Here is an 18,968-nt window from a genome sequence, read left to right as displayed (position 1 = left end):
CCAGCCCATAACTAGCGAGGCTTTTAGACAAGGTCCTTGGCCGCACATTCTGTAGTAAGTGGTTGACCTCCTAACATTCTAAAAGGGTGTGTTGCCACCAGTTACATTGGCCTCTTCAGCGGCATTTTCCAAACCTGCAACGTCCATGACTTTTAAAGGCAGAAAGAAGGGCAGCAGGTGCCTGGGACCAATATCACATTCTTTTCCAAGTCCAGGTCTAACTTAGATGGGTATCAAAATTCCTTAATTGTCACTCTCAATCCATGCATATTGTAAGGGCACATTCAACAAGGGGCAAAAGCAAAAAGGCAGTCAATACCACATGCTAAAAAGGCAATAAAGAATGAACAATTTAAAAAAAAATGAGTGACCAGGTCAGGGAATGAAAACTTAGAGTTTGAACTATCAATTGCTTGAAGTCAAAGTCTATTTACCAGTTAATGTTTTCAGACTACAGTAATGCTGTGGCAACTGATGTAAGGCCCAGCATAAGGATAACAGATTCTGCGAAACTGACAATGAATCTCGGATGGTGTGTTGCCTCCCTGGTGCCAGGGTACGGGATGTCACAGACCGGGCCCAGAATATTCTGAGGGGAGAGGGTGAGCAGCCAGACGTCTTGGTACATGTAGGTACCAATGACATAGGTAGAAAAAGAGAAGAGGTCCTGCAGGAGGAATACAGGGAGTTAGGGAGAAAGTTGAGAAGTTGCACCTCAAGGGTGGTAATTTCAGGATTACTACCTGTGCCACGTGCTAATGGTAGAAAGAATAGACAGCTCTGGCAGATGAATGCGTGGCTGAGTGACTGGTGCAGGGGGCAGGTCTTCAGATTTCTGGATCATTGGGACCTTTTCTGGGGAAGGCATGACCTATTCGCTAAGGATGGGTTGCACCTAAACTCCAAAGGGTCCAATATCCTGGTGGGAATGTTTAATTTAGCTGTTGGGGAGGGTTTAAACTAATCTGGCAGGGGGATGGAAACCAGGATGTTAGGATACAAGATGTTAGGGTGAGGGAGGAAGTTTATAGAAACAAGTCCAAGACAGTGTGCAGTGAGGATGGCAAGAAGGACAGGCAGGTGAGAAGTCAGGATAATTTGCTGAACAATAGAAGTACAACAAATCAGGATGTTAGAATATAGGATGTTAGAATAGAGGATGAGGTATATAGAAACATGTCTAAGATAGTGTGTAGTGAGGATGGTAAGAAGGACAGGCAGGTGAAAAGTCAGGATAATTTGCTGAACAATAGAAGTACAACAAAATCAATAGCAGATACTGGACTAAATGTATTATATTTAAATGCACGTAGCATTAGGAATAAAGTAGATGACCTAGTGGCACAACTACAGGTTAATAAATACAACATTGTGGCAATCACCGAGTCATGGCTTTATGATGAATTTGATCGGGAACTGAATGTCCAGGGGTACACAGTGTATAGGAAGGATAGGCGGGTAGGCAGAGGGGGAGGTGTGGTCATGATGGTTAGCATTGATATAAAATCAATGGAAAGGAAGGACGTTGGGTCAGAAGAGGCGGAATCCTTATGGGTGGAGCTAAGAAATAGCAAGGGTAAAAGGACAATAGTAGCAGTTATATATAGGCCGCCTAATAGCAGTCAGGAAGTGGACGATAAGTTGCAGTTTGAAATAGAAAAAGCATGCCGGAGTACAATGTGAAGATAATTATGGGGGATTTTAACATGAAGGTGGACTGGGAAATCCAGCAAGGCAGTAGAACTCAGGAGAGTGAGTTTGTGGAATGTCTACGGGACGGTTTTTTTGGAGCAACTTGTTGATGAACCTACCAGGGGATCAGCTGATTTGGATTGGGTGCTGTGTAATGAACTGGAGGTGATTAGGGAACTAAAGGTAAAGGAACCTTTGGGAACTAGTGATCACAATATGATTGAGTTCAGTTTCAAATTTGAGAAGGAGAAGCTGATAACTGGTGTATCGATATTTCAGTGGAACAAAGGAAATTACAATGGTATGAGAGAGTTGGCCCAAATTGATTGGAAGAGTAAGCTAGCTGGAGGGACGGCGGAGCAGAAATGGAAGGAATTTCTACAAGAAATAAGGAAAATACAGGATAGATATATTCCAAGAAAAAAAGGTTTTGAATGGAAAAAAGGCACAAATATGGATAACAAGAGAGGTTAAGGCTAAAATAAAAGCAAAAGGGAGGGCATACAAAGAAGCAAAAATTAGTGGGAAAACAGAAGAGTGGGAAACTTTTTAAAAACCTGCAGAAAGAAACTAAGAAGGGCATTAGGAAAGAAAAGATGAATTATGAAAGGAAGTTGGCAGATAACATTCGAAAGGATACTAAGAGTTTTTTTAAATATATAGGGAGTAAAAGACAGACATGGGTTGATATAGGACCAATCGATAACGGTGCGGGAGAGATTATAATGGATGATAAAGAGATAGCAGAAGAACTAAATGAGTATTTTGCATCAGTCTTCACTGTGGAGGACATCAGCAATATACTGGTTAGTCGGGTCTCATGGAATGGAACTGAGTTCAGTTAAGATTACTAGAGAGAAGGTGCTAGGAAAACTAAATGGGCTAAGGACTGATAAGTCTCCCGGACCGGATGAGGTGCATCCCCGGGTTCTGAAGGAGGTGGCTTTAGAGATAGCGGAGGCATTGGTGATAATTTTACAGGAATCGATAGACTCCGGCATGGTTCCGGAGGACTGGAGGGTCGCAAATGTAGTTCCGCTGTATAAGAAAGGTGGGAGGCAGCATAAAGGAAATTACAGACCTATTAGTCTGACATCAGTGGTGGGAAAGTTATTGGAATTGATCCTCAAGGATGAGGTTATGGAATACCTAAAGGTGCAAGGCAAGATAGGTCCTAGCCAACATGGTTTTGTGAAGGGAAGATCCTGCCTGACCAACCTATCGGAGTTTTTTGAAGAAATCACAGGTAGGGTGGATAAGGGAGAGGCGATAGATGTTGTGTATTTAGACTTTCAAAAGGCCTTCGACAAGGTGCCGCATAAGAGACTGATTTAATAAGATGAGAGGTCATGGAATTACAGGTAGGATAACAGAATGGGTGGAGCATTGGCTAGTTGGCAGGAAACAAAGGATGGGAATAAAAGGATCTTGTTCTGGTTGGTTACTGGTTACTAGTGGTGTTCCACAGGGGTCGGTGTTGGGGCCGCTTCTTTTTACCTTGTACGTTAACGATTTGGATGATGGAGTAAATGGTTTTGTGGCTAAGTTTGCAGATGACACCAAGATAGGTGGAGGAGTAGGGAGTATTAAGGAGACAGGAAGGTTGCAGAGAGACCTAGATAGTTTAGGAGAATGGGCAAGGAAATGGCAGATGAGATTCAATGTTGAGAAATGTGCAGTTGTACTCTTTGGAAACAAACGGGCAGATTATTATCTAGAAGGAGAGAAAATTCAAAGTACAGAAGTACAAAAGAACTTGGGGGTACTCGTGCAGGATACCTTAAAGGTTAACCACCAGGTTGGATCGGTGGTAAAGAAAGCGAATGCTATGTTGGCACTCATTTCGAGAGGTATAGTGTATAAAAGTAAGGAAGTGTTGATGAGGCTCTACGGGGCACTAGTGAGGCCTCATTTGGAATACTGTGCACAGTTTTGGGCCCCATATCTTAGGAAAGATGTACTGATGTTGGAGAAGGTTCAGAGGAGATTTACGAGGATGATTCCCGGAATGAAAGGGCTTACGTATGATGAGTGGTTGTCGGCTCTTGGACTGTACTCACTGGAGTACAGAAGAATGAGAGGGGACCTCATAGAGACATTTAAAATGTTGAAAGGACTGGACAGAGTAGATGTGGCTAGGCTGTTTCCCTTGGTGGGTGAGTCCAGGACCAGAGGGCACAATCTTAGAATTAGAGGGTACAGGTTTAAAACAGATGAGGAGAAATTTCTTTAGCCAGAGGGTGATGAATTTGTGGAATTCCTTGCCAGGTACAGCACTGGAGGCCAGATCATTGGAGGCGTTTAAGGAAGAGATAGAAATATATATCTAAATAGTCGGGGTATCAAGGGATATGGGGATAAGGCTGGAAATTGGGGTTAGAATAGTGTGTTCTCCCCCCCACCCCCAAATTTCTCATTTCTTTTTCTTTTTTCCCTTTTCCTTGGAGCAGACTCGATGGGCCGAATGGCCTACTTCTGCTCCCTTGTCTTGTGATCTTGTGATACCAGTGGAAATGTTGGATAGAATATCAACTGAGTCTGAGCACTGGCAATTTACTTCCTGATAGAAAAAGCCACTCTCATTGTTCCATATTGTGCATGACTATAATGTTTTGATATGCCCATTACTTTTTAAGAACACAATGGCTTCATAATCATGGGAAATGGACAATTGCAGAAATCCCCACAGGGCGACCAAGGCGACCTTCACCAGCATAAATCGTTGCCTTCTGAAGTACAGAGAGAGAACATTAGGAAAAGGATTTTACCTCAAGCTGAGCAGTGTTTGCAGTGATAGCTACAGAAATTTAAGATAATTTTTTTCTGAAACTAGTTTGCAGAATTAATTGATAGCTGTACCTTCTTTTCAGTGGTATGATGCTCTGAAAGCTGTTGCTAGATTGCCAACAGGAATTCCAAAGGATTGGAGGAAAAGAGTAAGTGGTTCCCATTTGTATGGACTCTTTCTATGTAACTTTTTTTAATGTCTTTATCAATTATAATGTTCACAGTTATTTTCATCTTCACAGTGGGCATATTACACAGTAAATGACATAAACAATTTAAAGGACTATTATGATTACTTATCACAGATGTTGTAGATACAGTTATAACATCTTCAAGTTTGCTGAAATTTTCTTTGTGCTTTACAACTTGTGACAACACAGAGATGGTATTTAATTCAGATCTGTAGGGTGCTGTATTATTTCACAAGAGCTTATAAAGATGAATGACTCATTTAAAATATTCATTGCCAGGTGTATTTTGCTTTTGTAGGGGAGACCAGATCACTAACAATGAATACAGCATGAAAATTGGAAGGAACGAGTTAGGTTGTTATTTCACATGGGAGGAGTTCTTGGGGCACTGAATGGTGGGAAGAAAATAATAAGAGCAGCAGTTACATCTCCTACAGTTTCATGGACAGGTAATGTAGGGGAGTGAAATGTTATTGAGTGAGCTGTGGAAGTGCCCTTGCAGTAGAAAATAGTCAATAGCCTATCTATGGAAATGTAGGAAGAGGAATTGAGGAGGGGAAGGGAAAATGGACCATGCGAGGACAACAGTGGAATAGAACTTGGAAGTAATGTTGATGATTTATAGAGTATGGTGAGAGCAGAAAATCATTCACCAGTCTAGCAGAAAGAGAGGTAAGTGGAGTGGAGTTGGAGGCTGGTGGTGATAGGGAGAGAAGAGGCGATGGGTTCATGGAAATTTGGGCAAGACTAGAACAACAATATGTCCCATATATCCCACAGCAAAGATTTATAACCAAGATGGACAAGGGAATGATGGGCGGGTTTAGACCTTTGTTTAAGGAAAGTCTTCCAGCCATCGTTTTGAGGCTCCCGTTTCAAAAGGACTGAGCATCTCTCTTACAGGTGCTGGCTTAAAAATTCTGTCATGTAGCTCAATGTTTCTGTGCAATGTGAAATAGAACTTTAACAAAAGAATTGATTACTTTGTGGGCATTCTCTCTGAAATTACATTGGGGGCCCTCTGAGCATGAGCTGTAATGTCAAGTGGCATTCAAGCTTCATTTTGACATTACTTGTGCAATATTGTCATGCACTGATAAGGCCCATGAGTGACAGAGCATAACCTTGTACAATGAAGCAAGAAGACCTTAAATGAAGGGTTAGAAGACCTTAACTGAAGGGTTAAGGTCTGCTGCAGTGTTACTTATAGGCCTTAGCTCCCTGATGTTATGAAGTCATATAATACGGAAACAGGCCTTTCAGCTCATTGAGTCTGTACTGAACATTAACCACCTATTTACACAGATCCTACATTAATCCCATTTTTTTTTTAATTCACCCTGCATTCTCATCAACTGCCCCCAGAGGCTACCGCTCACTTATACAGTAGGGGAAATTTACAGTGGGCACTTAGTCTACCAATCTGCACGTCTTTGAGAGTTGGGAGGAAACTGGAGCACCTGGAGGAAACCCACACGTCATAGAGAGAATGTGCAAACTCCACACAAACAGCACTCGAGGTCAGGATTCAAACTATGTCTCTAGCACTGTGAGGCGGTGGCTCAACTAACTGTATCACTGTGCTGCCCACTGAAGTAGAGTCCAAGGCATCAGGCATCTGTTGCCTTCCATGTAGGGGCCACGATGTTTCATTATAGTTGCCAATTGCCCCGACCACTGCTCTCCTCTCACTACCAATGTTCTCAGGCTCCTTTGATCATCTCCCCAGACTAATGGCATCCACTATGTTCTCTGCAGCTGGTACTCCAATGCAGTGACTCACCCCTCATTCTTCCCATCACCTCCCTCATCCTCTGCCTGAACCTCAATCCTGTTCCTAGTCTTTCCCTAATTATCTGTTATTCCCACTCCAATCCAATCCTAACTAACTTTCTTTATGATATTGACTGTCTGCAGTCAGGAGATCTTGGAAGAAAACTTTTTTTTTGCACAGTTTGTCAGATAAAACCTATTTTATCCCAGATGATACCTTGAACCTCATGCAATGAATAGCCCAGTCTGGGAACTCGCACAAATCTGGAACATAGATGCCTTCTTGATTTTTTTATATAGTTACTAAGTTAAAGGGCATTTATTAGCATTTTACAATGTCCTGGTTGCTGTTTCAGCAAATCATTTAGAATTTGAAAATGCAAAACATTTTAACATTCATCCCACCTAAAAATCTTTTTCTTTGGCTTGGAGTCAATTCTTTCCCGTTATGTCTCTGTGAAAAGCATGGGATGTTTTACTATAAGTGCTGTGCATATGCATCTTGTTTAATCTTTAAATAAACAACATATGCCTTATGTTGTAGCAATGGGCAATTTCAATGTTGTTCTAATAATTCCTTAAATCTATGCAGTTTAAGTGCAAGGCACCATTACACATAATCAGACATTTCATATTAGACCTTTATTTTAATTCATGTATGGTTGTAAACCCACTGTAAAATGATGGTGTATACAATTTATAATTTTAGTGTGAATTATTAATAGTGACTTATGGAGAAAATAATTTAGAATGATAGATGTACTTAGAATTTTGCTGATTAACATTTTTTTAATTAACTGATACTAAACATTTAAAGTAAGAGAGCTCTTTGGTAACCCTAATTCCCTAATCCAAATCTTTGTTTCATTTTTGAAAATGTACAGATTTTTTGAAATACTTTGATCTGGAAGTTTCCAGTATATCAGCCAAAACTGCTTCAGTTTTAATAGACCGTGTGTCTTTTAGATAGCCTTCCTCAGTGTACTTATTAATGTTTATTATAATCTACTCTTCCTTGTGGAATTCAGAGTTTTCTTGTACTGTCAATGCCTTTCAGGTTTGGCTGACTCTTGCAGACCACTATTTGCACAGTATCTCAATTGACTGGGAGAAGACAATGCGTTTTGCTTTTAATGATAGGAGCAATCCTGATGATGATTCCATGGGCATTCAAATAGTGAAGGTATATCCCAAATATAGTTACTTCCAAATTAAATATCTTTTGATGTTCCCACTCTGTTACTGCAGAGGTGCATGCAGGATATTTGTGTGCAAAAATGTTTTACAAGTACAGATGTAATGAATCTATAGTAGTAGAAAGTTTTGTTTTGAAACATAATGTATTTTACAGTAAATTTTTTTAAATTTAAATTTTTAAATTTTACTTACAGCGTGGTAACAGGCCCTTCCGGCCCAACGAGTCCGCGCCACCCATTTTTTAAACCCAAATTAACCTACCCGTACGTCTTTGGAATGTGGGAGGAAAATCCCGGAGGAAACCCATGCAGATACAGGAGAACGTACAAACTCCTTACAGACAGCGACGGGAATCGAACCCCAATCGCTGGCGCTGTAATAGCGTCGTGCTAACCACTACGCTACATTTTTCATACAAGATAATGAAACAGAACATGCTGGGAAATGCCAGCAGTTCCATAACAAATTTATGAGTATGGGGAGGTTTGGCACTTCTGCACAGAAGTATAAGACTCAGATTTGCTGGCTATTGTACATTGTGTCTTTTCCATTGTGTCCTGGTGTTGGGCTACAGTGAGATATGAATTTCCTGCAATTCTCCAGCAGTTATGCTAGGGAATCTGCCTGGTGAACCTGCACCATGCAGTGAATTCATTCATTTGAACAGAAAGGAGTGCTGTGAAGATGAAGAAAAAGTAAGAGTTAATTCTTATCTTTTGAATTAACAAAGTTTAATGTTTTTGTGCTTTGAAGTGTTTTATTTTAAACATGTATTAATTTCTAATTGTTTCAATGATTTTTAAAATTTTATCACAATGCAGCAGAAGGCCATTCAGCCAATCAGGTCCATGCCAGCATCTGTGGGAGTAATCCCGTTAGTCCCATTCCCCCTCTCCTTACTTCTTAATACCTCTGCAGTTTACTCCCTCTTGCATGTGCCCATCTTTCATTCTCTTTGCCATTAACCTACAATAAAGGGCAATTTACAGTGGTCTGGTCAGGTGCCTTTGTAAGATATAAATTATACAAATTTCAGATTACCCAAAGTGCTGAGAAATAATATGTGGTTTACTTGACAAGTGACAAGAACATTTGAAACACATGTTTCACTCAGCTTGCCTCTAATCTCTTGATCTTTATTTAGAACCTCCTCTCTACTCACAATCCTACTAAGTTTTGCATCATCAAACTTGGAAATATGATATTTGGTCTCCTTTGCCAAATCATTGATATGGATTGTGAATAACTGTGGCCCAAGTACTGTTCCTGAGGTACCCCCTAAGTCTGTTGCCTCTTACACTGTTCCAATGAAGCCCAACATAAGCTTAAGGAACAACACCTCATCTTCTGTCTCAGCATGTTACAGCCCTCAGGGTTCAATATCGAATTCGACAATAACTTGGGCCATAGACTGTTGATCTCTCGATGGAGCAGAAACACAATTGCTCTCCACTGATATCTTTCCCTCTCCCTCTCCCTCATCATGTAAGTATACTTTTCAATCAATGTGCCAGGCCCTTGCATCAATTATTAGCTTAATACACCAACAGTCTTGTAATCCAGTTGTCACATTCCTTGTAATCCACTTCTTTTGCTTCAGTCAGATCGGCCCTTCATTGAACATATATATTAACATTAAATCCAAAACAAAGAATACAAATTTGTATTCCAACTATATCAAACTGTTAACAGAAATAATGGAGAATTGTGAAAGTACATGGTACTTGTTTACCTATCCTGGAACTGCCTTGAAGCACACAGCCAATGAATGGCACCAAAATCAGTTTAGTGAGCTCCCAGCTGTATGGACAGACATGTGCTTCACATTCCCCACTCTGCTTGTGCTCATTGCCAGGTGCAATCAAATTTCTAAGCAGTTACCTTTCCATTACACAAAAACGTAACTAACATGTAACATTTCCGACAGCTGTTTATTCTTATGAAAACAAATCATTTCATGGTCAATTCATTTCCCTGGTATTCAGATTTAAACCTCTCTGCTTACCTTTCCTTATTTTTATTCATCTGTCAAAACATAATGGCTGTACATGCTTGTTCACTGTAATCTGTTAATGCCCTTGATCTCTTCAGAATCCATAACTGGCAAGAAAAACATTTAAAGGACGTCGAAGTATCCTAACAGCACACCCCTGATAAGACACGTTACCATGGCTACCGCCCTGAATTGCATACCACTAAATCCAAAAATAACATAGATGTTGATGGGACACTTCAGCTGTATTGATTTGACATTTAGAATTGTTATTGTATTGGATGAAGGCTGAAACACAGAGTGCTTGTGAAAACACTGACATTAATAAATAAATATAGACAGACAGACACCATTTTACTTTTTAAGTTTTCTTCAGGGTTCTAAATTTACTGTTTTAGCATTGTATCTGACATTGTGAGGGCACCATTTATTATTTGTGCCTCCTTGCTATATGGACATTTGCATCAACCAGGGTAATTTGGACTTCAACCCACCTAGCAGGAAGTTAAAGAGGTTCGATCTCCACCCATCTTGCACAACACCTGATTTGTATTGTCAACAGGACAGATGGAGTGCATTTATAGCATTGATATGGTACAGAAGGAGCCATTTGGCTCAACGTCTGCTCTGACTCCTAGTAGAGCAATCTGCTCAGTCTCATTTCCCCATTCTTTCTTCATTGCCTTATAAACCTTCAAGTACTTATCAAATATCCTTTTGTCTGTGAAGAGAGGGAAAAAAGTTAAAATTACGGACAGATAACCTTATTATCCCACTGTTATCAGACTCTTGAACAGACCTCTCATACGCTAAAAGATGAACTCTTGATCTCCCAATCTACGTAGCCCGTGCCCTTCCACTGCACTTTCTCTGTAACTGCAAGCAGATATTCTGCATTTTTTTTTCTTTTTATTACCTTAATGTAATTATATGTGGCATGATCTATCTGGATGGCGCTCAAAACAAAAGCTTTTCATTGTCAGTGCACGTGACAATAATAAACCAATACCACTAACAACCGGCTAGTCCTGGTACAAACAGGAAAAGCAAGTTATCTTAAACTGTCAAGTTTCATATTGAACCCTGAGGGCTGTAACATGCCGAGACAGAAGATGAGGTGTTGTTCCTCAAGCTTATGTTGGGCTTCATTGGAACAGTGACACCTCAGGAACAGTACCTGGGCCACAGTTATTCACAATCCATATCCATGATTTGGCAAAGGAGACCAAATATCATATTTCCAAGTTTGATGATGCAAAACTTAATAGGATTGTGAGTAGAGAGGAGGTTCTAAATAAAGATCAAGGGATTAGAGGCAAGCTAAGTGAGTCAACAAAACATGGCAGATGGAATAAGGAAAAATATGAGATCGTCACTTTGCTGAATAAAACAGAAAAGCAGAATAGTCTTTACATAGGGATTGATTGGGGAATGTTGGTGTTCAAAGGGATCCAGGAGTTCTTGCACACAAGATCTAGGATGGTGCAGCAAGCAATTCGGAAGGTAAATAGTATGTTGACCTTTACTTCAAGCGCATTTGAGCAGAGTAGTAGGGATGTCTTACTGCAATTATATAGGGCCTTGTCGAAATCACACCTGAACTATTTTGTGCAGTTGTCATCTTCTTGCCCCAAAGAAGGATATACTTATCTTAATAAGAGTGCAACAAAACTTCCCCACATGAGTTCTTGTGTGGTGTTTTGCCATGTGGGGAGAGGTTGATTAGACTGGGTCAATATGCTCTAGGGTAGAGGGGTGATCCCATTAACATTTGCAGAATTCCTACAGGACTCGACAGAACGGATGCAGAGAGGATTTTTTCCTGGCTGAGGTCACAGTCTCAGAGTAAGGTGTATGCCATTTGGGACTGAGATGTTCATTCATTTAGATGGTGGTGATCGAGAAAGTTGTGGAGGCTCAGTCATTGGGATGGCATGGTGGCACAGCAGTTAGTGCTGCTACCTTACAGCTCCAGGGATGTAAGTTCAATCCTGATCTCGAATGTTGATATCCTGGTATGGAATTTGTATGTTCTTCTCGTGCGAGTTTCTGTGGGGTGCTCCAATGTCCTTCCCCATCTCAGTGTGTTGGTAGATTAGTCGGTAACAGTAAATTAGTCGTTAGTGTAAATAAGGATCAAAAGAATAAAAATGGAAAGAAATGTAATGTTGAAAAGGTGTAGGGAAAATAGGAGGAATGGGCCTGATGGGATTCCTCTGATAGGAGGCAGCAGAAACCTGATGGACTGAATGGTATTCTGTGTTACACAAACTCATTCAAAACAGATTGATAGATTTCTGGATACTAAGGGATATGGGGATAGTGCAGTTGGAAGTGAGGAAGAAGATCAGACTACTCCTGCTATTGATTCTTATGTACTTACCTCCATTGTTGCCCACTTAATCAGCCTCTGACTCAATTGCTCCACATTGTGAGTGCTGTCAGGGCCCTAAGCTCTGGAACTGCCTCTCTCAGCTTCACTGCCTCTCTGCTTTCTTTGTTCCCCTCCTTTAAGATGCTTATTAAAATTGATTACTTTGACTGAGTGTTTAGCCATCTACCCTAATATCTATCTCAATAGCTCGGTATCTCCCCTCTACACCCTCTGTCCTGATGCAGGGTCTCAACCCGAACTATTGACCATCCCTCTGCCTCCACAGATGCTGCCTGACCCAATGAATTCTTCCAGCAGTTTGTTTTCTGGTATCCATTTTTGTTTCATCTTCCTCTGAAGTACCTTGGGATATTGTTACACTTTGATAATATGTGCACTGGCTCATATGTATCATGATAATATTTGAAAATCCGTAAATGCCAATACTGCTATTTTTTCTCAATCAACCCTTGCATCCAAGTCTTCATACAATTATTAAAACTGCTGTACACAAAAAACCATAGGGCTCGTGATTATTGCCTTAAAACATTCAAAAATGATGTTCCAGAATGTGAATAAAGAGTTACTTAAGCATGTAATTGTCTGTTCCAAGGATCTTCACAGAACAGGTTGTAGTTCTTACTGTGGGCAGGAGGCTGAACAGGATCGTGTGGTGCTGAAGCGAGTCCTTCTTGCCTATGCTCGTTGGAACAAATTTGTTGGTTACTGTCAAGGTTTCAATGTACTTGCGGCGCTCATATTGGAAGTGATGGAAGTAAATGAAGGAGATGCACTGAAGGTAAGTGCAATGGCAGAGAATAAGTTTGCTGATGCAGTTAAAGATGAAAAATTGCATCTATACAGTGTGTTATAACATTCATGGGAATTGTGATAAATATTTGCTCTTAAGAGCCTCCTAATTGGAGTTCCATCATAGGAACAAGATAGAGTTCTAATTGGAACCTTGTCTTATTTTCAAGGCACAAGATGAAAAAGGAAAGAAGAGTTTGCATTTACACAGTGCCTTTCACATCCCATGCAGGGTTGCCCAAAGTTCTTTACTCCTTACTGTCTGAATGTAGGAACCTGATTAATTTGTCTGTTGCAAGTTCCCTTAAAGAACAATGTGATAATAACCAGATTATCTATTTTTAGTAATTATGAGTGAGGAATAAATATTGCCCAGACTCAGGAAGTAACTCCTTTGTTTATCTTCAAAATAATGCAAAGAGATCTTTTACGCTCATTTGAGAGGTTAGATTATACCTCAATATACCTGTCATCTGAAAAACATCACCTTTGATTAACAGTGTAACCTTTCCTCAAAGTCAGGAGAGTCAGCCTGGAGTTTTGGGCTTAAGCCTCTGGAGTGGGACTTGAATCCACGAACTTCAGACTGGAGAAATAGTGCTACAAACTAAGCCACAGCTGGTACTTCAAGGTACACATCAGTGATTACATACAACACACACAATATGCTGGATGAACTCAGTAGGTCAGGCAGCATCTATGGAGGGAAATGAACAATCGACATTTCGAGCCAACATAAAGGGTCTCAGTCCGAAGCGTTAGCTGTTCATTTCCCTCCATAGATGCCGCCTGACCTGCTGAATTCCTCCAGCATTTTGTGTACGTTTCTCCAGATTTCCAGCATCTGCAGTCTCTCTTGTGTCTCAATGATTGCATATGTGTACTGGAAGGATAGTTGGACAGCACTGGAACTCAGACTGATTATTCTCCCCATATCCTACATTTTACTTGGTGCAACACCACTGTAGAGTGCTTACTGGCACCTTGGTCAGGGATGTGATGACCATGCACTGCCTCATCTGAGGTCCACTATTTTCCTGGTCATCACAGCTCAATGTTGCACTAAGTGGTAGTTGGAGCTGTCAGCATTAGGCAGCCCTTCGTCTGAGATTTTCAGTCATATGTTTAGTACCACCTCACACTAAAGGCAAATCTTGGTTAAAAGCAAGAAACTGCATCTATCACCAGTACCACACGTTAAAGCTTTAACTGCTTTCATTATAAAATAATAGAATGATACAACATGAAAATTCAGTTCTTCAAAGTTGTGTGTTGATCTTTTGGAAGTACCATCTAATTACTTACTGTCTTTAGAAACATGAAGTAAATTTTCAGCCCTATTACAATTTTTTTTTATTTTTGTTCTTAAAAGTGACTGAGTTAGATCCACCAGTAATTTCCCAGAAAAACTCATCTCTCCAAGGAAATATATGCACAATCACAAAAGCATCCAATCAAAAAAAATATTTTTTAAAAAGTTAAGTAGACCTTCAGGCACTACATCACTGCTTTGTTATTTATCATATGTACCAGATCTGGAAACTTCCTTGATTACTTGGAAATAACAGCTCCTATTAATATATGGCTGACACCTCAAGCTCTATTCATTAAGGAAAAACACTGTTGACCAGAGAACAATGTGTCTTGAATGCAGTTGAATACCATGCATGGAATTGTGTTTCCCAACTTCATACAATTGGAATCAAACAATAAAAGCAGGACTGTCATTTGTTTGAATGTGAAATTAGAGTGAAAATTGTATCTTTCTGTGCACCATAAATGTGGCATCAATAGAAATTCCAACTTACTTTTTTTAATCATATCCTTTTTGCCTATCTTTTTCCCATCTCCATTCTCTTCTCTTTCCTCTTGTCTCTTTCCATGAAGTAGACTATTTTATTAGTCTACTTCATTTTGCATATTTTCAAAACCACAGCAGTCTGAACTAAATTATATATTTGAATCCTGCAGCAGGGTCTTGACCCAAAATACTGACTGACCTTTTGCCTCCATAGATGCTGCTTGATCTACTGAGTTCCTTCAACAATTTGTTTTTTGCTCCAATTTCCAGCACCTGCAGTCTCTTGTGTCTATATATTTGCCTTCTCGACATTTTAGTTTGTATAAATAACTCTGGGGCATTAATTCACTGCATTATGTTATAACATTGTTGAAAGATTCAAATTTGGGATTTTACATGGGTAGCCATACAATATACTAAACTTCACTACAGCATTTGCAGAAACATTTTTATGATTCTAATACAAACCCACAATGGTAAGCTTATTTAATTAAATTCCAGTTCAAACCTTTTTTAATTATGTATTTTGCTTGTGCTATAGAATGAATTTTACTTAAGGAGGAAAATTTAGATGTGTTATATAGCTTTCCCATTGTTCTCTTTTTATTTTTTAATGTGCAGATAATGATTTATTTGATTGACAAAGTGCTTCCTGAGAGTTATTTTGCCAATAATCTACGTGCATTATCAGTGGATATGGCTGTTTTTCGAGATCTTCTCCGGATAAAGCTACCAGAGCTTTCTCAGTACCTTGATGATCTCCAGAAGGTTGCCAACAAGGAAAGTGCAGGTAATTTCCTACATTTTATTTTGAAGATTCCCCTTTTAGGCAGTTTTTCTCCCCTTCTGTTCTAGATTTTTATTGTTAGTTGTTTCCAAGGTTTCAAAGGAGGATTTTGTGCTGAGAAAGGGATGCTTTTGTGATGGTTAGAAATCTGACATGGGATGTATAAAATACAGAGACCATTAAGCTGAGCTTGTCCGTACCATTGTATGTCTATTCTCATCCTACTTTAGCGAGAGCGTGCAGTATTTCTTCTGATTCCTTTCATTGTTGTCCACCTTCTCCTTAAATACATCTATTATTTGCTGCTGTAATGGTAATGAGTGTGCTAATTTAATAATTTTCTGGCAAAATATTTCTCCTGACTGTTCCAATGGATTTATTAGTGGCCAGCTTTTATTTATGACTCCAAGATTTAGTCAGCCCCACTTGTGGAAACAGCCTCTGTTCATCCAATCTTTAAATTTTTTTCTGCATCATAAAGACTATTCTTTAGTCACCTCTCTTCCAGAGTAAGACCCTCTACTCAGCCCTAATAGCATACTTTGAACTTCAGTATCAGAGAAGCATCATCTATTGTGCACTACTATTTACTTTGCATCTGGGACATCATAATAACTAACTAGATTTTGCCATTGGAATCTTCCACACGAATCACATAACATTGCTGTCACCAAAGTCACGGTACAATTGCAATTTAATTATAATTACACAGGATTTTTATTGTAGTTCAGTACTTAGTATTTACACTAAACTGAATGAGCTCAATACTTCCCAAACTTGTTTCACCAGGGATCCTACAGAGTAAAGAATAAGGCCTTCATTCCAACTTCAAGACAGTTAAAGTGAAGTTACAGAAGTGACAGAGTGGGGTCCTAACCTAATGCATGCCACCCGTTTTTATACAGTGCCACTTTTACACTTTGATTGAACAGATAAATTTTCTGGGTGTTGTTACAAATTGAAAGATCATTTATTTAATGCATGAATAATTTATCTTTATTATTTTCCTTGTGGTAAATATGATTTCTGATTTACTTTGGTAACCATTCTTCAGCCAAATATTTTGCCCCAGCTCAATGGTATGCTGCTTTAATACAATAGCCTGAGCAAAAATCCCATCTAAGTACAGTCAGTTGGAATTGCCTGGTGACTCTGGCGAATCAGTGGAAGATTCTCAATTAAAATGAAGATCTTTTTTATTATAACTATTGATTCTCCACATCCTGTGTGTTTGCTCTCTCTGCTGTATAAACGCAAGTGTGTGTTTAACAATCCATTCGTAGATAATAGTTAAGGTTTTAATGGAAGAAAGCTCATTTCATTTATATTTAACATAATATCTTAATAATATGTAGCTTCACCATTGCAACATAATAATTTTGAGAGAGAATCCAAATCGCATGTTTCACGTTTTCTGCCTTCAGGGAAAATGTTATCAGAGATAATTGTTTTGGTATTGTATCTGAAATCATCCATTGTCCCCCTGACTCTACTCCAGTAGTACAGGTCTTCTGTACTTGAGTACTCTTAGTGTGTTATCCAACACTCCCTGCAATAATGCTCATTCTTCTCTCTAATGGTTTCAACTCATTTGTAAATATATTTTATTTAGTTCAAGTAAGTTAAGTATAATTTTCCCCACAGCTCCTTGTCATTGAGGAAATGGCTTTTTGGTTCCTTAAATAAATAAAACACAAAATTATCACTTAATGAAATAATCGTTCGGATGACTGATTCCACTCATAAAGCCAATCTTCATTGCTTGGTAATAACAGTTTTCCTCGTGTGTGAGATCTGAAATCCATCCATTGCACCAAGTTCTATCATACGCCTTCAAGCTCTGCATTTCACCCCTATTAGCTTCTCCACCATAAAAATGCTCCAGTGCAACACTGAAGCAGACAACTGCAGATACTGGAAACCTGAAAAAAAAATGAGTGCCCAAAATACTCATCAGGTCAGGCAACATGTGTGAAGCAAGAAACAGAGTCAATGTTTCAGGTCAATAGCCATCATAGCCAGAAACATGAGAGAACAAACCTGTTTCAATTTCCAGAGACGAGGAAGGTGTGTGCAGGCTGAATGGGTGGACAGGGTAAGGGCAGAGGTATGGAGAAGACCAAAGGAATGTGTGTGATAGACTGGTGACCAAACTTGTCCAGGAAACATAATTACTTTTGATGCCTCCTAGTTATTGGGTGAACGAGGAGAGTTAGAGAGAGGGGAATAATAACAAAAGAACCCATTGGAATGCTAAGGTGCCCAGCAGTTGCTGGAAGTCTGGGGAAAAAAAAGAGAATGCTGGAAATACTCTGCAGATCAGGCAGTATCTGTGGACAGAGTTAAGGTTAAAAGTGGATAATCTTGCATCAGAACTGTTACAAACAGGAAAGGTGAATTACCTGAAATTGTTGAATTCCCGAGGACTGCAACGTGCCAAGACAGAAGATGAGGTGCTGCTCCTTGACCTTATAATAGGCATCTTTGGAACAGTGTAGGAAACCAAAGATAGAGTGGAATGGACAATTAAAGTAAGCTCAGAGTCTCCCTTATGGACTGAACAGTGGTGTTCTACAAAGCAGAGGAGACAACAACATGAGAACCAATGCAATATGCAAACTAGATGCAGCACGAGTGATTTATTGCTTCACTTGAATAGTGCTTGGGTCCCTGGATGGTGAAAGGGCAGATGTTGCATCTCCTGCAGTTGTACAGGAAAATACTGTGAGGAGTGGAGAGGATGGTGGAGGGAATACTGAAAGGGGAGGAGAGGGGAAGAAGCATGTGGTGGTAGAAAATTATGGACAATGTGTTGAGTGTGGAGGCTGATGCAGTGGAAGCTGAGAACAAGGGGAAACCTATCCTTGTGGTGTCTGCATGGAGAGGGGCAAGAGTGGAGTGGGAAACAGAGACGCAGTTGAGAGTCCCATCAGTTGTGGAAGGGGAAGCAACAGTTAATGGAAAAGGAAGACCTCTCAGAGGCACTCGTGCTGAACATTGCAACATTGCTTCAATATGTTTTGTGGTTTTTGAGTCTAATTTGTTCTTACTCCAGTTCTCTGTGCTGTATTTTGTCACCAATCTGTAAAATAATCAGTTATTGGCAAGATCTGGGGCAGTATTTTAGTGAAAAAGTAGACACAAATAAAAGAGGGAAAGCTTGTTTATACTCAACTCTGTATTTTCACCACAGTGAGTGAATGAGAGAATGCATCCACTTTTCACTCCATTTCTCAGATGATGATACTATATGATCAAATATCTTTACCACTGCATAAAACAGAAAGCTGCCATGCTTTTGGCATATTAGATGGACCTAGAATACACCATGTTTTTAATGTAAACTCAGTTTATTCAGTGGTTAACTGTCCTTAATAAACACATTTTAGAATTGTGTATCACACACAATTGTTAACTTCAACAATGATTTTCAAGTTTATTTTTGCTGTTTTACTGTGTTGAAATGAGTATTGATGCTATCAGAAGGACAGAGCTGAAGCGGAAACTAAACCAACAATGTGAGGAAGTTGGAACAGACTCTGATTAATGGGAGCTTTTCTATT

General features: G+C 39.6%; 1 protein-coding gene across 4 annotated transcripts in view; it reads left to right on the top strand.

The window, feature by feature from the left end:
- The window catches only part of tbc1d30 (TBC1 domain family, member 30), an 83,419-nt gene that overhangs the window by 32,681 nt on the left and 31,770 nt on the right, over nucleotides 1-18,968 (top strand). For all 4 annotated transcript variants that reach the window (XM_052029940.1, XM_052029944.1, XM_052029942.1 and 1 more), the window contains 4 exons: nucleotides 4,563-4,628; nucleotides 7,501-7,626; nucleotides 12,621-12,806; nucleotides 15,240-15,408. In XM_052029940.1, coding sequence (XP_051885900.1) covers nucleotides 4,563-4,628; nucleotides 7,501-7,626; nucleotides 12,621-12,806; nucleotides 15,240-15,408 — 547 coding nt within the window. The remainder of the gene's footprint in view (nucleotides 1-4,562; nucleotides 4,629-7,500; nucleotides 7,627-12,620; nucleotides 12,807-15,239; nucleotides 15,409-18,968) is intronic.

This window comes from Pristis pectinata, chromosome 15 (assembly GCF_009764475.1).
Source record: "Pristis pectinata isolate sPriPec2 chromosome 15, sPriPec2.1.pri, whole genome shotgun sequence".
Taxonomy (NCBI): Eukaryota; Metazoa; Chordata; class Chondrichthyes; order Rhinopristiformes; family Pristidae; genus Pristis; species Pristis pectinata.
This window is presented reverse-complemented; position numbering and strand designations above follow the sequence as displayed.